Raw genomic sequence first — 25045 nt, 5'->3', positions numbered from 1 at the left:
AAGGATAAATAAGTCCCGCAACACCAGTGTTGCTCGCACGGAGTCTCTCCTTCACAAATATAGCATTTGTACATTATTGTTGATGTCATTTTCAAAGTATTTCTTTGATCGCTTGTTTTGTAATGTTTCTGAAATACCAAACGCGTTTTCTACACCGTATTTATATCGGAATCGTTGTACTGTATATATTTAAGTGTACACGCTATTTTTGTTACGTGCCTCGGACTGGAATGTAAAGAAAAGACTTGAACCCGCGCCTCTCACACACGACAGTTGAACAGAGCCCGATGACATGTGTAGCCTTTAAGAACAGCTAAACAGTATTTGTTAGTCAAACAATCCCCCCCCCCCAAACACACACACACACACACACACACACACACAGAGTCATGCTTCTCTGTTAAGTCCCTGTCAAAACAGGGTGGCGGTGATGACAGACGCTGCTCACATGACACGGCTACTGCAGCGTGCGATGCTTGGTCCTGAGTCAGCAGTGCTGAGGTGTGACCGGCAAAGGAAATAGAGTCACTTTGTATTCAACCTAGGCCCATTTGGCTTTTTTCCCATATGTAGGTGGTTTCTCATCAGCGCCGGTGCAGCAGCAGCACGCGCTTCCTGCCGTCAGCTGCCTCTCTGACATGTTGAGCTAATGAACCGACACTTGACCCTTTTTTTTTTTTTTACCCTTGGGTTGTTGAACTTTCTCTGCCGGGGCGTCAACGACGCCGGAGTGCATCTTAAGTTTGCAGTTCACGGAGGCCCCCGCTACTGAATTAAACACACACACACACACACTCGCACACACGTTTGCAGCGTGCCCCCACCACCGTTTTGGCACTGTTGCTCGTTTTTTACTCGACTGCGCACTCCATCAAATAAACGAGCAGGAGAGACATTTCATAACAAAGCTCGGCCTGGGCGTGTTTATTTCATTTTCACATTGATGCAATCCCTCATTCCTTCCATGCCACCAGCACCACTATTCTATTTGTGTGTGTGTGTGTGTGTGTGTGTGTACACACGTGCACGTGCGTGTTTGAATGCGCCTTGAGACATCCTTTAGACCTGCAGCTGCCCAAATAATGGTTATTAATTATTGGTTGGACCGTGCCGTGTCTCCAAAATCTGGTTAACTGGATTTTGATTAATGAAATGTGTGTCCTCCAGAAAACAGGACTTTTCTACACACACACACACATTCATGTACGTCCGTCTTAGTGAGGACTCTCATAAACTTAGGGCATTCCTAGCCCTTTACCCTAACCTTAACTCTCACAACTAACTCCTAAAACCTAAATATTATTGCTTTCATGTGAACGTGGGGATATTGAAATATAGCGCCACTTTCAGTCCACTTCCACTTTATTTCTGAACTTGCATGTGGTCATTACGGCCGGACCGCGTGTAATATTTGAAAGGTTTAGCTTCACAACAAAGTGTTCACTCTCAAAGTGCGCAATTATAAGTATATAGTATAGTATAAGTATTTCTCCACATCTTGTTATTGTTCTATATATTTATATTGTTTTATAATGTGAGTTCTTTACAGTGTAATGTAATTTTTTTTTTACTAAGTTTATATCGTTTTTTTTAAAAGCTACTTACAGTAATTTATTGTTGTTTACATGTATATTTTCGCATACTTTTTAATTACAAGGTTTTTCCATGTCATTTCATTCATTTTTTTTTTTTTTTAAATAATAATATTTTGAACTCGTACATTTTTCGTTGGTGTCAGATTATTTGTAACATAATGGTGATGAACACTGGTTGGAAGGAAGGGCCCCCTGAGAATTTTTGCTTAGGGCCCCTACAGACTCTAGAATCGCCTCTGCTTCTAATTTTAATCCTCCAACCCACTCTGGCCGTTTCTCAATACCCATACTTGTGCGTACTTGTCCGTACTTGCGTACTCCCGTACTTGTGAAAACGTCATCAGCCTCAGTCCAAGTTCTGTTCCATTTCTCAAGAACGCGAGCAGCGAGTACGGTTCTCATACCCGGAAGTATTCTCGCTCCGCCCATTTTACCAAGTATGCATCGGGTGGTGACTTGAGCGTACTTGGGAAAGCCATATATCCCAGAATGCATTTCGGCGGAACATATCAGGATAAAATACTAATTTAAACCTGAAATAAATATTTTTCTGTGTCCCGGAACGCAGTTTTGAAATCATTTATGGCGAGAAATTAGTTATTTAGAATCCAAACATGTGCTTTGTGTCATAAAATATGACGTATTTATAGTATGACAGCGGCACTGTCGGAGGTTATCAGCTCCGCCTCGGCGGACGATCGGTGCTCACAGTGCCCGGCACAGAGCAGCGTTACCTCGGCCTGTCCTGATGGAATGATCCGCTGGTTCAGACGACTCCGTCATTACATACTTGGTGTGATCCATAGATTTGTTGTTGACATGTTGTTTTGTTTTTAATGTAAACGTTTTGACCTGACAGTGTGAACGTTTGTATAATATTAATGTTTAATTTATTGTAACTTTGAATTTTAGATTTATATTAAAGTCATTGTATATGTATTTACATATAATGGACACATTGTTTAGTGTATAACATATTAAAATGTGAAAATAACAACAATATATGTATTTATTAAAAGTATTTTATATGTTCATTCATCAACACTGTAGGTGGCGGTAATGAGGCTTCGCGCCACCCGCCATTCAAACAGTAGAACAAGGAAGTACGCTGCTGTTCCTGTGCTCGTGTACTCCCGTGCTTGGCAAGTATGTACTTCAGTCGTACTTCTCAAGTATGTACTTTCCAAGTAAGCAAGTACACACTGGCGTACTTGGGTATTGAGAAACGGCCTGACATAGTCGCTCGTGAAACACCTCCACAACGGACGTTATTCTTCTTCTGCGGTTCAATGTACGCAACCGGATGTGCCCGGAGGAGCAGGAGGATCTGCTGTTCCGGAGACCCGATGTTTACGTAACCGGACCTTCAGGGCTTCATAAACAAGGTAATGACGCAGATACACACTAAAAAAAAACAGCGTTAATTGGAACTTCCGGTCTAGTTCCGCTTTAATGGGAGGAGGCTGTGTGTTCGCGTAGGAATACACCTGTTGTTAGGCAGAGGAGTTACAGCAAGTGAGTTTGGCCGCCCTGTTTTGTTTTCCCTTCCCTGGGGACATATAAACCTCAGGGTGTCAGCTGTTGCTGCGGCAAGGAAATAAATCCGGCTCAGTTGAGCCACAAAGCACAGCTCTGCTCCTCCTCGTGATTCTCCACAGTCTACGTCACAATGATATAATATATTCCCTAACCTTAACCTAAACCAAAAAGTCCCTTTAAGGCATCGGTTCTCAAAGTGCGGCCCGGGGGCCAATGGCGGCCCGCAGAAACATTTCTGGCGGCCCCGCAATGAATTACAGTTGATAGTTTTAATCCAGGAGCTACTAAGCTTGTTAAATGTTTATTGGACATTACTGGATACAGACCAATAAGTGTAAACTGTACAACTGTATTTACTATGTCATCAAATTTTGGATGACATAGTGACAAAGTATAGTATGACGTTTTTGTCAAATTTTGGCATTTAAATTTTTTCCCAAAAATGTGGGATGGCATATATGTAATTTTTGTCAAATTTTGGACCAACATTTTTTTTGAAATTTTTTTTAAAATTTGGGACGGCATATATGTCATTTTTGTCAAATTTTGGACCAACATTTTTTTTTAGAATTTTTTTTTTTAAATTTGGGACGACATAGTATTGTACAACGTTTTTGTCAAATTTTGGACCGACATTTTTTTTGAAAATTTTTTAAAATTTGGGACGGCATATGTCATTTTTGTCAAATTTTGGACCAAATTTTTTTTTGGATTTTTTTTTGAAATTTGGGACGACATAGTATTGTACAACGTTTTTGTCAAATTTTGGACCGAAATTTTTTTTGCAAAAAATTTAAAAATTTGGGACGGCACATATGTCAATTTTGTCACATTTTGGACCAATTTTTATTTTTTTTATTTTTTATTTTTATTTGGGACGACATAGTATTGTACAACGTTTTTGTCAAATTTTGGACCGAAATTTTTTTTGAAAAGAAATTGTCAAATTTGGGACGACATAGTATTGTACGTTTTTGTCAAATTTTGGACCAAAAATTAAAAAAAAAAAAAAAAGTCACATTTTGGACGACGTAGTATAGTATGTCGGTTTTGTCAAATTTTGGACGCCATAGTTATTACGAATGGGATTTCTTTCAGTTTTTTTTCTTTTTTTTCCCTTTGGCGACCCTCAGTCCAATGTTGGGTTCCTAAATTTGCCCTCAGGTATCAACACTTTGAGAACCCCTGCTTTGAGGGGTAACATAACTCCTCACTTTCTATGGTTTTAAAGTGTTTTGTTCCTCACAAACACACCACACTAGAACACACACACACACACACACACACACAGACACGGAGGCGTATAAATGTCTCGAGCCCCGCACCCCCTCCATATAAAGAGCCCGGAAAATAAGCGAATCTCCCTGTCACGCAAGAAGAATTATTATTCCCTCCTCATATCGTCGCATGCGCCGTAATTGGATACAATTTAACACCCGCGGCCCACGGGCATGTCGGCAGGCGCACTGCCTACTATTAGCTGCTCACCTCGCCTCGCTTCACCACCCTATCATTTGTCAGATCTGTGTGTGTGTGCGTGCCTGGTGTGCGTGTGCGTGCCCGCGTACGTGTATGTGTGTTTGTGTGTGTGTGTGTGTGTGTGTTCTAGTTCTTGTGGCATACTGAGGACCAGTGAGGGTTTTTAACCAACAAAGTAAGGTCATTTTTACAAAGTGAGGACATTCTGGTCGGTCCTCACTTTGTTTTCATTGAAATCACTTCCTGATGTTGTAAACATGCTATAATCTGTTTTTAACACAGATCCTCAATTTGGTACAAAAACACCAGTTTTCCAGCCCTGGTGGTTTCACACACTTTTTGCTCTGGGTCTCCACCTGCAGACATTTTATGGTACTGCACCCAGTAGTAGATGTCATTCATGAAGTAGATATTTGTAATTGTGTTGGTTTATAAAGTGGAAATGCTGGTCCTCACTTTACCGGCATTTTTTTTACCCGGTCCTCAGTATGCAGCAAGTGCAAGAATGTGTGTGTGTGTGAGTGTTCTTGTACTTGCAACATACTGAGGACCAGTGAAGGATTTTAACCAACAAAGTGAGGACATTTTGGCCGGTCCTCACTTTGTTTTCATTGAAATCACTTCCTTAGGTTGCTATAACATGCTATACTCAATTTGTCAAAAAAAAAAATATAATTCAAATTTTGGACGACATAGTATGTAGTATGACGTTTTTTGTCAAATTTTGGCAAAAAAATAGTTTTTAATTTTTGGTCAAATTTTTTTTCAAATTTTGGATGACAGTATAATATGATGTTTTAGTCCAATTTTGGACCAAAAAATTTGGGTAAATTTAAAAAAAAAAATGTGGTCGACATAGTATAATATGACGTTTTAGTCAAATTTTGGACCAAAAATTTTGGGTAAATTTTTTTTTTAAATTTTGGTCGACATAGTATAATATGACGTTTTAGTCAAATTTTGGACCAAAAATTTTGGGTAAATTTTTTTTTTAAATTTTGGACGACATAGTATAATATGACGTTTTAGTCAAATTTTGGACCAAAAATTTTGGGTAAATTTTTTTTTTAAATTTTGGTCGACATAGTATAATATGACGTTTTAGTCAATTTTGGACCAAAAATTTTGGGTACAATTTTTTTTTTCCAATTTCGGATGACAGTATAGTATGACGGTATTGTCAAATTTTGGACCAAAAATAATAATAAAAAATAAATAAAAAAAAAAAAGTTTTTCAGCCCTTTTTGCTGTGGGGCTCCACCTGCAGACATTTTATGATACTACAACCAGTAGTTATTCGTAGATGTCATTCATGAAGTAGATATTTGTAATTGTGTTTATTTATAAAGTGGAAATGCTGGTCCTCAGTATGCAGCAAGTACAAGAATGTGTGTGTGTGTGTGTGTGTGTGTGTGTGTCTCGAGTAACCGGAGCCATTGTTGGAGTCCGGCCATGACCTAGCTGTGACGCACGCACACACACAGAGACAGACAGAGAGAGACAGCGAGAGGCGACGGCAGCGGCAGAGCAGACAGTGAAAAACAAGCCGGAGCGCTGTCACCTCGGAGCCACAGCGCGCCAAGGCAGAGCTGATGGGCTGTTTGTTGCTCCTGTGCGCAGCTTCCTCCCTGCCTGCTGTTTATTAGAGCATCATCATCATCATCATCATCATCATCATCAGTGTACAGGAGGAGTGCGGCTGGAGGAGGTTAATGAGGCGATTACAGCCTTCACAAATAATGTCTTAAAAGTATAAATACACGCTGAAGTGTGGTGTAGCTCCTACATCAGATCATTTTATTTTACTGCAGGCTGTTGATGGATTTACAGCCTCACAGTGTATGATTAAAAAAGGTGTGGGGTTGCCCTTTTTGTGCCAACAATCAGCTGTTGTTTAGGTGGAGAAAACCCAATACCCTCAGTGGCCATTTTATTAGCAACATCTGCATGCGATGGCTGTAAAGAGTGGTTATCTGAATGGTTTCTAAATCTTTTAGAACCAGACTGGTCGATCTCTTCTGACCTCTGGCAACAACAACAGGGCATTTTCACACAGAACTTCTGCTCGGCTGATATGTTCTGTAAAAAACCCCCAGAGATGGTTGTGCATTTAAATCCCCTGTAGATCTGCAGTTTCTGAAATACTCAGACCAGCCTGACACCAACAGCCATGTCACACAGTCTGACTTGACTGAGAGGATCCTTGTTGTGTTGCTGCTGCTGCTGCTGCTGCTGCTGTTGCCGCTGCTGCTGCTACTGCCTGGAACTAGTTTAGACTTTGAGGCTCGCTCTCACTGATAAGATGGCTGCCTGCCAGAGGGGACTCAAGGAAAAACATGCCGTAGCTCCTTTTTTTTTTCAAATTAGAAAGAAAATCAGCATTTTTAGCAACGACACAGGAGCTGCTGGTCTACACTGCTGCCTCCTTTGGTTAAGTTGGTGTCAGCTAAAGCCCAATTTATACTCCTGCGTAAAGTGCTCTGCGTAGGTTACGCAGAGTCCTCCGGGTCGACGCAGAGCCTGTCGAAGGGCCTCTGCGTCGTCTCCGACTGCACTAAATATTTTTTAAGTGTCCGTCACTCCGTCAAGGGACAACGGAGACGGCAAGAGCTGCGATTGGTCCTCAGGACAGGCCGAGCTAAGCTGCTCTGTGCCGGCTCACAGTGAGCACCGAGCGTCCACAGAGGCGGAGCTGATCCTCGCCGATAACGCCGCTGCCAAACTATAAATACGTCATATCTTAACACACACAGCACATGTTTAGACTCTAAATGGCCAATTTCTCGCCTCAAATTATCTTAAAACCGCGTTCCGTCACACAGAAAAGTGACAAACGGCCACTGTTTCAACAACAACAGTCTTTATCTCTCTTTCTTTCAAGGACGCCATTGCTCACTGTAGCCAGAAGCAGAACAACCTTGCGCAGCGACCCCTACTGATCGGGCGGGAAATTGCAGCGCGTGTGCGTCACCACGACGCAGAAGTATGAAGGCTCGAGGCGTCTCCGTGGTGACGCAGACGGATAACGCATTACGCAGTCGGAGAAGTATAATGTGGCCTTAAGTCTGAATGATGTCTTTCAACGCCAAGTCATAAAGCAGAACACTGGAATTTACTGATGGAGGCAGTAGTGGATCAACAACTGTGTGCCATGACGTAAGAGCGCGGACTCTCTCTATGGACCTTGGTGCGGGGGAGTTAGCAATTTTTAAATAACAGAGCTGTTTGTTGTTGTCGTGCCCTCCTGAGTATTTATGGCTCCCGTATTTGAAACGCTGGATTTACTCCAAAATAAACCAACCGTTGTTCATCACAGTGAGTGAAAATGTCAGCCAACGCAACAGCAGCTCGTTGGTCTTTCCATGGGATTTCTTGACATTAAGGGGAAAAAAAAAAGAGAAATAGCCAAACTTACCCTTAAGTTATGTTTACATTTCTTTCCTCTCCATTCTGAGGATCTTCTCTTCGCATTTTGTCTTCACTTTGACAGATGGCGCTTGAGACTGACAGGAAACGCAAAGGTATAAGAATAAATGTAGCGGTGACATGTAAACAAGCCAGATTTGAATTGGGGATATGGCCTATAAACGATTGAGTTATTTTTAAATTCTCATCCGCATACTTTCTTTTTTTTGTAATCTTACTTTGAATGTGATTTGACACTTGACTCTAGACTTGACTCTCTCCGGGATGCAGACTTTTACCGCTGTATATTTTTAAAAATGTGCTCACATTCCTTCGTCGAGCATCGTGCATTACGAATCACAGGAGTCTTGACAAAAGAGAACTGGTGATTTGTGACAGACTCACTTCCTACTGCAGACTTTGGACCATGGATAACCAACCATTCAAATCAGACATCATCAGACCCCCAGACGCCTCCAAAAGCCCCTATTTTTTTGTAATTGTAAAACGTTTAAATGCAAACGTCAGTTTAAGACGACCACAAGCATTCATTTTCTTCATTCATTCATTCATTCATTCAATTCATGCCCTGGGCTCTCAAATAGGTTAGTCGTCTTAAATTCTATGGAAGGTAAACATAAAAGCCGTTAAAAAATGAATACAAGTGGTAGTTCGTCCTTTTCAGTTGAAATGGTGCTTGTAGGGATTCCCCTGTACTCTTGACGTTGGCTTTGACTTTGAGTAAAGGCCACATTATACTTCTCCGACTGCGTAATGCGTTATCCGTCTACGTCACCACGTAGACCACTCGAGCCTTTATACTTCTGCGTCGTGGTGACGGATAGGTGCTGCAATTTCCCGCCCCATCACTAGGGGTCGCTGCGCAAGGTTGTTGTGCTTTTGGCTACAGTGAGCAATGGCGTCCGAGGGAGAAATACTGTTGTTGTTGAAACAGCGGCCGTTTGTCACTTTTCTGTGTGACGGAACGCAGTTTTAAGATAATTTGAGGCGAGAAATTGGCCATTTAGAGTCTAAACATGTGCTGTGTGTGTTAAGATATGACGTATTTATAGTTCGGCAGCGACGAAGTCTGCGGTGTTTAGCTCCGCCTTCTGTGGACGCTCGCTGCTCACTGTGAGCCGGCACAGAGCAGCTTCGCTCGGCCTGTCCTGAGGACCAATCGCAGCTCTTGCCGTCTCCGTTGTCCCTTGACGGAGTGACGGACACTTAAAAAATATTCCGTGCACCCGGAGACGACGCAGAGGCTCTTCGACAGGTTCTGCGTCGACGCAGAGGACTCTGCGTAGCCTACGTAGAGCACTTTACGCAGGAGTATAAATTGGGTTTAAGTGTACACACTGAAAAAGTAAAACATAAAAAGTCAAGCTTTCAAATCTCCTTATGCTACAAGTAATTACATTTACGGTGTTAACGTTGTGGTTTCTAAAGACCTTTAAATGCTTGTCAGTGGAAGTGATTTAATTGGTTTCAAGGCCATTTCAGTTGAGATTAGCATGGTATGCAGTGCATGCAGGGGGAAAATGTGTCTGATTAATTCACATTATTTATCTTGGCTTTGGTTTTAATTGTTTGATTTTTATTCTGACAAACTAATTAATGCGGGGGGGAAATGTGAATCAACAACACCCAAAACCACTGACACACAGAGGCCCCATTTACACCTGGCATTAGAATGGTTTTTCTTTTGCGATCATATAACAATTGGATAGCGCTTTAGACCTGAAACTGTCGACTGTGACCACGGAGGCCACATCCAAACAGAAAACAAAATGTCAACGAAACGGGGGAAGAATTCACATCCACACAGAACCCCCGCCAAACGACTCAGACCGCTGTAGTACATACGTCAGGCCTGTAAGTGGTGCTGTAATGCTTCGCCCAAAACAAAGAAGAAGACAACGCTACACAGAGAGGATGAACCGAGCCAGGGGGAAGTTATCATAAAGCAAACACACACACCAAACAACAGTGTTGACAACTTGGTGACTTTTCAGACCTCCGTCGACAAATATAGCAAGTTGCGACTTTCTGGCATAAGTCAGACTATTTTCCAAAAATGGGAAAGGTCAGTTCTGCTGCTGCTTCACGAGTGAACTTCCATCTAGCGCTGTATTTACTGCAGGCAGAGACTGGGTCTGACTGTAGACACAGAGAGACGGAGACACCGTGACCACAGACAACGAGCTGTGGACGTGCAGTACAGCTGACCGTGTGCAGGACAATCACTCTTCTGTTCAGACAAGTAAAAATGGTGCCTGTGAAAATTGGTTCTGTTTTCTCCTTCCCTTATTTTCCGATTCCAATTCACTGCTAATCTTTTTTTCTTCACCCCTGTATCTGAACTAGCTGAGGACAGGACGTGTTCTAGTGATATCCGGCACCTTTTCAGGCTGACTCTAGTTACTTTTCATTGAAAGTATTTGGCAACACTGTCAAACACTGCTAACTGACGGCTACTCAGGAGTGATGAGGGACGTTCAGCTGGCAAGGTATAAGTGCACCCCAATAGCGTGTGTTTATGTTAAAGGTTAAGTAAGTAGTTTATAGTGCCATCTAGAGGAGAGGCTGAAATTTACAACAAAGAACTGCTCCTCTGCTCACCCCCTCCCTTCCCAGAGCGCTACGGTGTCCTCAGCTGGTCAAATGTCGTCCTCGTCGTCTTTCTCCGTGTCAGCAGATGAGGTTCGTGAGGCGAGGGAGAGGGCGGAGCTACCGCGGCCGTAGCAGACGAAGCGGAGAGAGTGGAGGCGGGACTTCCTGCTACAAGTAAAGAGACGCTTGATTTGTTCTCTCGCGTTTGTCCTTTCAGGCTCCGGTAGAAACATGGCGTCTCGCTGCTAACAGTGGCTATGCAACCGCCAGGAATGTTTCTGCGGCCCGCAGAAACATTCCTGGCGGCCCGCAACGAATTACAGTTGATAGTTTTAATCCAGGAGCTACTAAGCTTGTTAAATGTTTATTGGACATTACTGGATACAGACCAATAAGTGTAAACTGTACAACTGTATTTACTATGTCATCAAATGTTGGATGACATAGTGACAAAGTATAGTATGACGTTTTTGTCAAATTTTGGACTGAAATGTTTTTTTGAAAAAAAATGTCAAATTTGGGACGACATTTTTGTCAAATTTGGGACCGAATTTTTTTGAAAAAAAATTGTCAAATTTGGGACGACATATTATTGTACATTTTTGTCAAATTTTGGACCAAAAACTGTTTTCCCCAAAAAAAATTAAAATTTTGAACGACATAGTATAGTATGACGTTTTTGTCAAATTTTGGAACAAAAATAAATTTTAAAAAAAAAGTCACATTTTGGACGACGTAGTATAGTATGTCGGTTTTGTTTTCTTTCAGTTTTTTTTCTTTTTTTTCCCTTTGGCGGCCCTCAGTCCAATGTTGGATTTTGGGTTATATAAACCCATAAATACTACACATTGTCCCTTTAAATGATTTGGTTTAATTTTAAGATGAAAATTGCACATTTAGTGCACATCTGTTCGGTCTTTAGCAAGGAAGCCCAGACCGCCCTCTCCCTAGCCACTTCTGCTAGCTCCTCTGGGGGGATCCCAAGGTGTTCCCAGGCCAGCCGAGAGATATAATCCCTCCCGGGCATATCAAGCCAGGAGGCATCCTAACCAGATGCTCATGTGGAGGAGCAGCGGTTCGGAAGAAATGTTGGAAAATCTTTTTTCAGTGATCTCGCTGAGCCCGAGATTACGATAAAACACAGCGTTCTCAGCAGTGGCTGAACTGTTTGTTTAGAACCTTCAGGGCTTCTTAAACAAGGTAATGACGCAGAAACACTAAAAAAAAAAAACTGCGTTAATTGGAACTTCCGGTCTAGGTCCGCTTTAAGCGTATGCATGCGTGAGTAATTGGACTATCGTGTTAATCAGACTAAGACTAGTTCAACGTGTTTACGCATGACATTAAGAAAGCCAAATTGTTGTCTCATTGTAAGCCCGGGTGACTCCAAAGTGGTGCCCCCATCCCCCCCCCCCAATCAAATCAAATTCTGCTTAGCGCCCCATAAAAGCTTGGGCTGGCACTGATTCGCCCGAAAGGCGTCAAATCCTCACATTTGATGAATAAGTTGATCCACTAATTAATTAATTATTTAATTAGACCCTAATGGCTCCAGCTCTAAATAATAACGTGTGTTACACAGCACCGTGTGTTTCTAGCTGTGTGACATCATCAGAATTAGCCATAAAAACCAACATGATCGATATGTGCGATCTCCTCACAGGACACGAGAACGGTGCGTTTAATGTTCCTTGTTCTCCTGCTTCCTTTCTTTCTAATATCAGCTCGGCTGTAGCGCTGCTGCAGCCGCTGCTGCTGCTGCTGCTGCTGCTGCTTATCAGCGAGCGGAGCTTGAAGCGATCCGGACCCGAAAGAGTTAAATCAATCTCTCGCTCGCTCGCCCTTTCTCTCCTTCTCTCTCTCTCTCTCTTACACACATACACACACACACACACACACACACACACACACACACACACACACACACACACACAGGCTGCCACCGTCCCAGATAACAGAGGGGCGCCTCTCCCCAGCCAGCCAGCCTCCGCTAATCGCAGTGGCAGGAGGGGTGGGGGGGGGGGGGGGGGGGGGGGGAGTGGAGAGCCGGCGGCCTCTCACAGCAGCGCTGGGCTTTTTATTGACGCTGCCTCTGTGTGTGTGCGTGTGTGCGTGTGTGTGTGTGTGTGTGTGCGTGATGTGTGTGCGCTTGTGTGTGCGCACGCCTAAATGCTCTCAAAGTGTGTGTGTGTGGGTGCGTCAGAGCGCAAGTGCGAGGTATAAAGATGTGTGTGCGCGTGCGTGTGTGTGCGTGATGTGTGTGTGCCTAAATGCTCTCAAAGTGTGTGTGTGTGTGTGTGTGTGTGTGTGTGGGTGCGTGTCGGAGCGCAAGTGCGAGGTATAAAGATGCGTGTGTGCGTACGTGCGTGCGTGCGTTATGTGTGTGCGCCTAAATGCTCTCAGAGTGTGTGTGTGTGTGTGTGGGTGCGTCAGAGCGCAAGTGCGAGGTATAAAGATGTGTGTGCGGCGCGCGCGTGTGTGTCTGTGTGTGTGTGTGTGTGTGTGTGTGTGTGTGTGTGTGTGTGTGTGCGTGTGTGCGTGTGTGTGTGTGTGTGTGTGTGTGTGTGTGTGTGTGTGTGTGTGTGTGTGTGCGCTCCCCGCCGGCAGCAGCAGCAGCAGCAGCGGAAAGCAGGGAGAGGCGGGGAACGGGGAGGGTGGGTGGCGAGGTTATGAGCGGAACTCGACAGAGGCCGACAGACGAGAGAGGGGAAGAGGGGAGGGAGGGATGGGGGGAGGAGGAGGAGGGAGGGAGGGAGGAGGAGGAGGAGGAGGAGGAGGAGGGTTGTTGGCTGCGCTGAAAGCAGCCACCGCTTCTCTCTCTCTCTCTCTCTCTCTCTCTCTCGCTCTCTCCTTCCTCTGAGTCTCAGATAAGGCTCGTTTGAAGGTTTCAGTCTTTATTCTTTTTATATAAAAAGGAAGCGGTTGCGTGAACGTCTGTGTCCGCGTTTTTTTTTTTTTTTCCTTTTCATTTCTTTTTTTTTTTTTTGGCGGGGGGGGTGGGAGGGGGGGGGGGATGTGGTTTATGAGGCTCAAGGTCGGAGTAAGACAAGTGTGCCTGGTCTGTTCCGTTGTTTTTTTGTTTTTTACGGGCGCGCTGATTGATTTGCATCGATGAAAATTAGCAGCCTATTGATTAGGTTCTTAATCCATAAATCAATGTCTCTCAGCTGCTCCAGTAACCCCCCTCCTCCCCTCCCTCCTCCCCTCCCCTCCCTCCTCTCCCTCCTCTGTCTCTGTCAGCAGCAGCAGTGTGTTTGGCTCGCAGCCACTCTCTCGCCCTGCCGCGCCAGGCTGTAATTATCCCCGGTGAGGCCGCGCTAACGCAGCGTGGCGTGCCTGTGGGGAACCGGTTAGCCCTACAACACCGGCGGGGGTCGCGCGGGGGTGGTGCGCGCCCGCCCGCCCGCGTGTACGTGGGTGATTTTTCTGCTTCTTGTTGTTGTTGTTGTTGTTGTTGTTGTTGTTGTTGTCTGAGTAAACACACAGTGAGCATTAACAAGTCCTAAGACGAACCACGTAGAGGAGCATGGATGAATCAAGTCTATGTTTATATTATTGATTTATAATGAGTCCATGTTTGCGTGAGGTGACGTTTTTGTCAATGGTCAGACAGCACGTGCGCTGTGTAAAAAAAAAATTAAATAAATTGTTTTCGAATATCAATATATCTATTGATTGTAGGCGTTCTTGTACGTGTTGCCTCTTTAGGACAAACACCGACATTGTCAGGACCTGTAGCCCTCGTGGAGACCCAAACCTGGTCCTAATTTGGCAGAACCTCATTTCTGTTGAGTTTATGGCTAAAGGTTTGAAATGTGGATCGGTTAAGGTTATATGGTTATGCATTAAAGGGACAATATGTAGTATTTATGGGTTTATATAACCCAAAATCCACTTTTTTATACATATTATGTGCTCCTGCATTGTCTAGTCGCTGTATAATAGTTTTTGTTTCATTTTCGTAGTGTTTCAAAAAGTCATGTTAAATAACATGACCGCGGGCCGCGGTTGCATAGCCACTGTTAGCAGCGAGACCCCATGTTTCTACCGGAGCCTGTAAGGACAAACGCGAGAGAACAAATCAAGCGTCTCTTTACTTGTAGCAGGAAGTCCCGCCTCCTCTCTCTCCGATTCGTCTGCTACGGCCGCGGTAGCTCCGCCCTCTCCCTCGCCTCACGAACCTCATCTGCTGACACGGAGAAAGACGACGAGGACGACATTTGACCGGCTGAGGACACCGTAAGCGCTCAGGGAAGGGAGGGGGTGAGCAGAGGGGCAGTTCTTTGTTGTAAATTTCAGCCTCTCCTCTAGATGGCACTATAAACTACTTACTTCACCTTTAATTGGTTATAGTTAAGGTTAGGGATAACTCTGTGGTTAGGCTGTCCAAAGTCTAGCTGCGTGAACCTGTGCATGTGTGTGTGTGTTATTGTATGCTGCCTTTGTGAGGACCAAAAACCTTATAAACCACGGGGAGTGAGGACATTTTTGGGTAAGTGAGGACATTTTGTCTGGTCCTCACGTTCTGTCACTCTCAAAGGGGCTTTTTTTTATAGGGTAAAGTTGGGGTTTAGCGTCAGGGGTTGGCATTTAGTTTTGATGGTTAAGGGTTAGGGTAAGGGGCTCGGGAATGCGTTATGCGTCTATAAGTAAGTGTCCTCGCTATGAATGCTGCGCAAACACGTGCGTGTGCGTGTTGCAGTAAGCGATCCATAACGATCTGCAGGTGGATTGTGCTGATTAATACCGGCTGCTGAGGACAGAGCTGCGTGCAAAGAGCTTCCTGCAATCTGAGCCTGCAGACTGTGTGCGTGTGTGTGTGTGTGTGTGTGTGTGTGTGTGTGTGTGTGTGTGTGTGTGTGTGTGTGTGTGTGTGAGAGAGAGCGCGAGAGAGAGAGTGTTTGTCCCTTGTGTGTTTGTGTGTTGGCAGCCAGCCCTTTCCAAATGTGTGTCAGGACTATGTGTGTGTGTGTGTGTGGTTTGATATGTGTGTCACTGTTTTGAGGACAGCATGTATATTTAGCTAAACCTGTGTGTGTTAAAGGTGTGTGCACATGTGAACTTGACACGTGTGTGTGTGTGTGTGTGTGTGTGTGTGCTTGTGTTTGCCACTGCTTCAGTGTCTGATTGCAACAGCAGATGGTTGGATCACTGTGACCTCCCACACTGTGGCTCTTTCAACACCCATGTGTCGTGTGTGTGCGCGCGCGTGTGTTCGCGCGTGTGCGCTTGTGTGTGTGTGTGTGTGTTCACACTGTTTTGGTTTTTTACAAGACACACTTTGTGCTAGAGTCCCTGACGAGACATAAAATGACCGTCGGAGAACGGGATCACACGTTGCCGCACATATTTCATCGCCGTGGTCCAAGCGCGAGGGTTTTCAAAGGCGCATGCTATTCTCAGAGCGGCTTTTCAAACCACAAAGTTCACACAGAGTCATAAAAGTGCTGCTGCTGCCATAAAAAGGCCTGCGCTTGATCTCCAGACCTGTTTTTGTGTCTCCCTCAGACTCTGCAGCAAAGGTGTTTTTTCCACTGTAGCTACAACCGTGTGTTTTCGGTGTGTGTTTTTTCGTGTGTCAGGAACTGGTTTTTGTCTTGCGGTTCCGCAGAACAATTGTCATCCTAATCCAGTTTTCCAGCGACTGATGGAGAGGGCTGTTTTGTTTTCTGTGCGCCGGTCTGAGTCACAGCTGAGGGGAGAGAGAGCGAAGAGAAGACCTGGTGCCGTGTGCTGTAATTTAGCATGTCTTTGCGGCACCCGTCTGACCTTTCAATGTGATTATTAGTCGCGTATGACATCAGCGCGAGGCTGTTTTTAACTGCTAAATACCAGACGGTTGCAGGAGCATTTGAAAAATGTTACGTCCACATTTTTGATTTTTCTCTCTTGCTAGTCATGCGTTCAAAAAAGGGGGAAATTTGATTTATGGCTTCACCCAAAGTTCAATGTGACCACAGCGGAGAGACATTGGGAGGGGCAGTTTCGGTCTGTTTTGGAGACCAGAATCAGATTTGGATCTGGCTGTGTCTGAACACTTTCCTGCTGGAATAAAGACGCAGGGTTGCCAGGTTGGATGTACTTTGCGGATCATGGGAGGAGCTACATAGAGCCGTTCACATGACATTGGGCAAGAGGCAGGTACAGTTGGGCCAAGTCATAACAGGGCCAAGGCTGGTTAAGTCTGCCCCACACGAGAGGATAATTGGCCAGATCTGGCTCTTTCTGACAATTGTGGGTGCTTTCTGATTTTAGGCCGATTTGAACAGATTATCTGGCCAAATTATCCTGTAGTGTGAGAGGTTAACAGACTTTTAACATCATCGGATGCATCAGAGTCGTCCCGATTTAAAATCGTAAGTCTTTTTGATATTTATGATGATTGGGGTGTGAGCAGAACCTGTGTGGATTCATGGCAACAATACGATTGCTTCTTTAATGTGTCCTGCAAGATGTATCACAACAGAACAGAGATTGTCCACCTCCATATTCTGAAGTGAGAGTTTCTGTGCGATCCCAAATCCCTGGAATCTCCTCCCCGAAACTGTTTGATTAAACGGCAAGTGTGTGGCCCTGAGTATTGACTGAATCGTCTAGTCCGTGCTTGAAAAATCGGTGACAAAGTCCATTGTGTTTGTGGTCTCCCTCGTTTTTTTAAATCCTCTAGTTTGGGGCAGGCTTTACATCCACACGACTCATTTTCATTTTAAAATGGGTCAGCTTTTCTCTGGTACGTTTGCTGCTCTTTTTCATCATTGTATGATCTAAAATTGAGATGTTTCAAAAATACTTCTGGCTCTGTTTTAGTTTAGAAAATTTAGAAATAGAGACCTTATGAAAATGATGACGTAGAAACTCACACCTGATTTACAACTGTTCTTATCAGTCGCGTCTTGACTGTTGGCTATGAACGTGAACGTTGTTCGTGTACTTTAAACTATTGTTGTTTCTCAACAGGGCCTGGCTCATAATGTCCATGTACTAATGTCCACAGAGGTCCACTATAGGGTCTGTGTGACGTCAATTTCATTTCATCTTCCCATTTCCTCAGTGGCCAAGCGACACTACACGCACAACACTTTCCAGTCCAGTTGGTGGTGTGCCCTTGTTTTGGTCGAAAGAGAGGAGGGTAACTATGGAAACTTCCTGCCCGGGGGCCAATGGCGGCCCGCGGAAACATTTCTGGCGGCCCCGCAATGAATTACAGTTGATGGTTTTAATCCAGGAGCTACTAAGCTTGTTAAATGTTTATTGGACATTACTGGATACAGACCAATAAGTGTAAACAAAAATACTGGGTATTTACCTGGTTTCTATATGGTGAATTTTAGTGTATTATTGGGTTATAAGCTGGTAATAAGTAGATAGCTAGTAAATATATGGTAACAGAAATGTGTTACTTGGTATTAACCTGTAATTAGAAGGTAAGAACAATGGCCAAAATACTAATACATTATTACTATATACAGCGTTATTGTATTAATGCTTAAATTACATTATATTAACTCTTATATTACTTAACGCTAAACTGTAGAACTGAAATCTGGTCATTAAAATTATTACAAATGGGATTTATTTCTGTTTTTTTTTCCTTTGGCGGCCCTCAGTCCAATGTTGGGTTCCTAAATTGGCCCTCAGGTATCAAAACGTTGAGAACCCCTGCACTGACTGAAGGATGCCAAAAACTGGAAGATACAGTTTTTTTTTTAGTACTTATCACAACTTTTTGATGAGTTATTGCATAACAAACCAAACTAAACCAATTCTGTCAGTGTGTGTTTCGGGCAAGTGACTTTTTTTTTTTTTTCTACTGAGGATATTAGAGCATATTTCTTTTTGTGCAGGGCCTTTCATGTCAAAAAATGTCCACACACGTCCACGACACTGTTGTGTGATCCCCAGTCTTAATAAAAGCTCCACTGAATGGCATGTGTTACATGTTACACACCATCAAATCTGTCAGCATCTCATGCAAGGGCTCCCCCCCCATATCAGACTGTAGGTTCAGGGTTGAAAGAAAACACATTTGATTCTCTTCGTTTCAGGCCTCCGTCCTCCGTCTCCAAACTAGAAATGAAGTTTTATGAAAACAGTGAACAGGAAGGAGACTGAACTTTTACAGAGCAGTGACCTAAGCATGGTCATGGTTCTGTGTCAGTAAATTTAAGAAGCCAACTTTCACCACCTCGGCTCAAACCTTCTCAATAATCACTCATTTAAAGAGACACTGTGTAGTATTTATGGGTTTATATAACCCAAAATCCATTTTTTATACATATTATGTGCTCCTGCATTGTCTAGTCGCTGTATAATAGTTTTTGTTTCATTTTCGTAGTGTTTCAAAAAGTCATGTAAAATAACATGGTCGCGGGCCGTGGTTGCATAGCCACTGTTAGCAGCGAGACGCCATGTTTCTACCGGAGCCTGTAAGGACAAACGTGAGAGAACAAATCAAGCGTCTCTTTACTTGTAGCAGGAAGTCCCGCCTCCTCTCTCTCCGCTTCGTCTGCTACGGCCGCGGTAGCTCCGCCCTCTCCCTCGCCTCACGAACCTCATCTGCTGACACGGAGAAAGACGACGAGGACGACATTTGACCGGCTGAGGACACCGTAGCGCTCAGGGAAGGGAGGGGGTGAGCAGAGGAGCAGTTCTTTGTTGTAAATTTCAGCCTCTCCTCTAGATGGCACTATAAACTACTTACTTCACGTTTAAGAGCACAGTCATTATTAACCTGCATTTTCTTTATGCTGCTTATTTCATCAGGTGACTCTGCCTCTTGTGTATTAGTCTTGCTGGAGCTGCATGATGACAGGAGACACAAGGGAGGTTTACTCAGACACAGAAGAGTAACCAGGCTGTTTGTTCCATTTCCAGATGTTGGCTGAAAATATTTTTTATAGTTTGCCAAATGAATAAGGAAAAAAAAAAAAAAAAAGTTTCACCGTTTTCTACTGATATGGAAATCACATTTCTTCCATTGTACATATGAGCTTTCCAATGGAAACGATCTGAGAACCCTGTCTCAAATCTTGGTTGAATGGTCACAGCAAGAGGTCAAGGATGAGGCTGAGAAGAGCAGAGTTTGGGGGGAAAAGGCCTTTCTACATTGGTTCCCTTTGAGTTCTGTCTGGAGAGAAGAAGTGGATTTTTTGTTTCCGTTCCATGGATGAATATACGCCCACCCTTCTTCCTTTTCGTCTCATCCCTCTCTCTCTCCTCCTTTGTGCCTCCGTCCCCTTACTTTGGGACAACTCGCCCTTCTCAAACGAGCTTTGCTTTTTTTTACGCATCCATATGTGAGCACTTTGTGATCTTGGTGTTTGTTTGTGTGCAGCCCGTCTGGTTTGACTCCTACTTCCAGCAGCTGTGCAGCCAGACCTTCCATTTTCCTTCTCTGCCTCAGTCTGTCTGTCTGTCTGTCTGCTGGCCTTTCCCTCTGTGTGTGTCTCTCTCTCATCACTCTTTTTCCCCCCTCTCTCTCTCTCTCTCTCTCTCTCTCTCTCTCTCTCTCTCTCTCTCTCCTACACACACTCAGGCAGGCACATGATGCACACACCTCAGGCTTGATATTCATAGCCTCCTCCTCCTCCTCCTTCACTTGACATGGGAGCCTTAACAGATGTGCCCCAGCCTTGAGCTGCCTCTCCCACTCTCTCCCTCTCTGCCTCTCCTCAGCCTTGTGCTCCAAAGATTTACCTTATCTGTTGGCTTTGGAAATAAAGACAAACTGACATTTATACGAAGGGATGGAATAAGAAGTATACTTAAAAAAAAAAAGGGTTTGAAATATGAATGCTGAAAAACTACTTTTATTCATAGCAGGCTATTAATGTGGAGTTAAGGGTGTATTCTACGTCAACATATGCAATTTGATGACACCGTTTCCTGTTAATAAATATGATAGTTTTTTTCATTATATTTAATGTTTCATTTAATGTGTACACTGTATGTACGCCAGGGTTTAAAATGTACAGTTTAGATATTGGAATTGTACATATTCTTATTTTACCGTCTTATTCACCAATGTAATGTGTATAATGTACGAGTACAAACGCAGGTAGTGTGATGTATGGCAAATGAGCAAATAAGCACATTGTCGAAGAAAATTGATTCTGCTTTCAATTTAAAGGTCCATCGTGTGAGTATTAGTGACATCTAATGGTGAGACGAAGGCAAATGGAAGGACTCTTCATGCTTAAGGCCACAGTATATTTCTCCGACTGCGTAAATGCGTTATCCGACCGCGTAACCACGGAGACGCCTCGATCCTTCATAGTTCTCCGTCGTAGTACTGGATACGCACTGCAATTTTCTGCCCGATCAGTAGGGGTCGCTGCGCAAGGTTGTTGTGCTTTTGGCTACAGTGAGCAATGGCGTCCGAGAGAGAAAGACTGTTGTTGTTGTTGCAGCGGAATAACATTGAAACAGTGGCCGTTTCTCACTTTTCTGTGTCACGGAACGCAGGTTTTAAGATAATTTGAGGAGAGAAATTGGCCATTTAGAGTCTAAACATGTGCTGTGTGTGTTAAGATATGACGTATTTATAGTTCGGCAGCAGCGTTATCGGCGGGGATCAGCTCTACGTCTGTGGACGCTCGGTGCTCACTGTGAGCCGGCACAGAGCAGCTTAGCTCGGCCTGTCCTGAGGACCAATCGCAGCTCTTGCTGTCTCTGTTGTCCCTTGACGGAGTGACACTTAAGGCCACATTATACTTCTCCGACTGCGTAATGCATTATCCGTCTGCGTCACCACTGAGACGCCTCGAGCCTTCATACTTCTGCGTCGTGGTGACGGATACGCGCTGCAATTTCCCGCCCGATCAGTAGGGGTCGCTGCGCAAGGTTGTTCTGCTTCAGGCTACAGTGAGCAATGGTGTCCGAGAAAGAAAGAGAGAGAAAGACTGTTGTTGTTGAAAAAGTGGCCGTTTCTCACTTTTCTGTGTGACGGAACGCAGTTTTAAGATAATTTGAGGCGAGAAATTGGCCATTTAGAGTCTAAACGTGCCGTGTGTGATAAGATATGACGTATTTATAGTTTGGCAGCGACGTTGTCGGCGGTGATCAGCTCCGCCTCTGTGGACGCTCGGTGCTCACTGTGAGCCGGCACAGAGCAGCTTCGCTCGGCCTAACACAAGATGGCGGCCTCCATAAAGCAAGGCTGTTTCCTAATTTAAAAGCAATTTTCCAAATCTTAAAGTCATAACACACTCATACAAACTATATGTGGATAATACTTACAGTAACACCTCCTCAGTGTTACACACTGGAACTTTAATGTACACATTGGTCCTTTACAGGGGAATATGATTCCCCTCATGTGGCCTTTATGTCAAAACCTGGCATAATTCTTTTTTAATCAAAGATCAGTTTTCATTAATTATAATCCCACACAAATGTATAATTGTACCTAATATCATAATTTCTTCAATTTCCTTCTTCTTTTGAAAAAAATAATATCCCAATATAGTGTGCACAAAACAATTTACAAGCTCTAAATGATGAAAGAATAAGCGGTCATTGAAGAAAGCCGATTCTGGTTTTAAATCATGTAAATCCATGATGTCAAAATTGGCTTCGTTTGAACCACGTTTCCTTTGCCAAATAAGTGTTTTTTTAACATTTTAAAATTTTATTTTCATTTAATTGTGTGCAATTCCTCGCAAAAACTGATCATTTGTCGAAATCGAATCATCATGCCTCCGTTTTCTGCCTCGTTTCCGCTGTTTAAACATCGTCTATTGCTGTTTTCGACATTCAGCGGAGCTCGCGTGTATCTCTGTGTGTGTGTGTGTGTGTGTGTCTCGCTGCGTATGTGTGTCTCTCCGTGTGTGCGTGCGCGCGCAGCCACTGCCGTGCGCTCGAGGCTTATGGTAATTGCGGTCTCCCGACTGGCCTTCTGGGTAGAGTCTGCGCGAGTGGGAGTGGAGCGAGTCGCTCGGTCTCGTCGGCAGCAGGCAGTCGTTCATCCATTCCGCACGACACTCCCCGCCCGCACAGCTCCTCCGCGCGTCCTCCCTCGGCGTTACCCGGGGTCTCCGGCCGGCGGATCGTCCCTTCTCTCTCTCTCTCTCTCGGTCTCTCTGTCGTTTTACGCTTCTCGAAGCGAAGAAAGACGCGGAACGGGAATAATCTCCAGCGAAACCTCTCCGAGACGCGGATTCCGGCGCAAGCGAGGACGCGAAGTGACGGAGAGCGGGAGAAAAGGGGCTTTTTCCGAGGACGGCGTGCTCCGCTGAAACCCAACATGGCGCTGTTGCCGCTGCTGCTGCTGCTGCCGCTGCCGCCGCTGCTGCTGCTGCGAGGTACGGCCGAGCTGAATTAATTTCTCAGCGAGTCCTCCGAGCCTCCGCCACCTGTGTCCTCCGTGGCCGCCCGTGGCTTTTTCCACCCGAACGGACCTTTTTTAAGGATCTTTTTGTGGATTTCTGACGTTTGTTTTTGCTCCGCGTAGGATCTTTTTTTTTGTTGTTGTTGCTTCATGGAAACACACAAGTGACATTTGCGGCAGCAAAAAAGTCCGCTTGAAATATAGAGGGATCGATGAGACTTCCCTATAGACAATAGAATAATATAAAGCTTTATATATATATTTAAAAACAACATTTTTTTTGTTGTTAGGTGGATAACCCGTTTGACACTTGAGTTTTTTTTTCCCCCCGTCCTCACTCTGTGGTTGAGGATCGTCTCCATCCAGCAGACAGGACCGTAATCGGGCTCGTCCACGCGCGCCCGCGCACGCACACACACACACACACACACACACACACACACACACACACAGACACACACACGGATCCCTGCCGTCCTACAGTTTAACTTGGCGACACGGGGACAACAGGCGTGAGCTGGAGCTATCGCCTATTAACCAGGTGAGACGTTCAATGACAAATGAAAATTTGCCCTTTTCTGTGACATGTTTTTTTGTGATGTGCGATGCGCGAGGGAAGCTTTTCTCTTGTGTTTTCTGTCAAACAAATACACGGAAATATGTTTATGAAAAAAAACAAAAACAAAATGAAGTGTCTGTTGTTGTTGCTGCTGTGTTGGGTTTTTGTTTTCTTTGTTTTTTTGTTCCCTAAAGTAAAAGCAGTTTTATAGTGAGAGGTTGGATCCGTGAACGCGATCCTCCGGCGCTGCGCTGCGCAGAGACTGGTTGAGCATCGGCTACTTCTAAGAATAGCGCATAGGGTGGTCTTTGTGCGTTTCGGCGGGGGCAGTGGCATGCGGTTGATAAATACCACGCGCGCACAAACACGCAGTGATGTGACCGTGAGCTTGGCCTCTTAGTTTTGTTTTCTTGTTTTTTTTTATTTTTATTTATTCTTCTTATTATTTTTTTTATTTTAAACCACTGTCCCGTCACGAGGTGAGAAGGACGTCCCGGAGATTATTTAGCGCGTGCACTTGAAAGCGGCGGCGCCGACCTCGACGGTGAATATTCAGGCTTTTTTCGCACTCCGCCGCGTGACGGGAGTGTTGGAGCGCCTGTGGGGCGACAGCGGGGATTGAGTGTGCGTGTGTGTGTGTGTGCGTGTGCGCGCACACGGAGCTTCTGCGCTAAACAAGGTTACGGAATCCAGCCTCGCCCTGCCAAAGGGAAGCGAGCGGCGCCGCTGCTGCGTGTTCAGTTCAGTTAGAGGGCATCCCCGCGGTGTGTGTGTGTGTTTTTTCGTGGGGGAGGTGTGTGTGTGTGTGGGGGGGGGCTTTGTTTGGACAGAGTGGACGTTGATCGGTCGTCTCGTGGTGTTTGCGCGCGCGGCAGACGGGACTGCACCGCTCACCTTCCTGTGTGAGTGACGGAAACCACTTTGGCACCGTTCCAGCTCTCTCTCTCTCTCTCTCTCTGGCACGCACACGCCTCACGTCTCGCAGGTGTTGTGTGTGTGTGTGTGTGTGATGGTGTGACTTTGCGGCTCCAGTATTTATGTCTCCCGCTGCCTGCTGCGTGTGACTCTCTGGATCCTCTTTTGCGCACGGAGGAGCCAAGCAGCGCCAGTTACCAACCCCCCCCACTCCACCCCCCCACTCCCCCTCCCCTCCCTCCCTCCCCAGCAACTCCGATAAGCGCTGCTCTCCGGAACGAGGGGGAGAGGAAAGTGTCACCAGAGACTCGTTAATAACAGGAAAACACTTTAAAAAACTTATGAGTCAGTCGTTTTCTCCTGTTTGCTCTTAACAGCATGTGGCGCTTGCGTGCGCCTGTGCGCGTATTTTTTTCTTCTTCAAAACACTTTTCTGATTAATTAATTCACCATAATCGGCTATTTCTAAATTAAAAAAAAACACGTTGTTTTTCTTGTTCGTCTCCCGCTGCACCACTGTAATCACTGGTGTGAACCACTTCTTCCAAAGTTACTGTTTAATTGAAATCAGTGCTGCGAGGCGCGTTGGATGAGTTCCAGACCGACGCGTCG

At 44.8% G+C, this 25045-nt stretch overlaps 1 protein-coding gene across 1 annotated transcript in view; it reads left to right on the top strand.

Annotated features, from left to right (window-relative positions):
- The window catches only part of LOC310927821 (cyclic AMP receptor-like protein A), a 76092-nt gene extending 56931 nt beyond the window's left edge, over positions 1–19161 (top strand). The window contains exon 13 of the mRNA XM_083890224.1: positions 19105–19161. Coding sequence (XP_083746350.1) covers positions 19105–19155 — 51 coding nt within the window. The 3' untranslated portion in view covers positions 19156–19161. The remainder of the gene's footprint in view (positions 1–19104) is intronic.
- The last annotated feature ends 5884 nt before the right edge of the window (positions 19162–25045 follow it).

The sequence above is a fragment of the Microchirus variegatus genome, assembly GCF_963457635.1.
Source record: "Microchirus variegatus genome assembly, chromosome: 5".
NCBI classification, from domain to species: Eukaryota; Metazoa; Chordata; class Actinopteri; order Pleuronectiformes; family Soleidae; genus Microchirus; species Microchirus variegatus.
The sequence above is the reverse complement of the archived record's forward strand: the minus strand, read 5'-3'. Positions and strand labels throughout refer to the sequence as shown.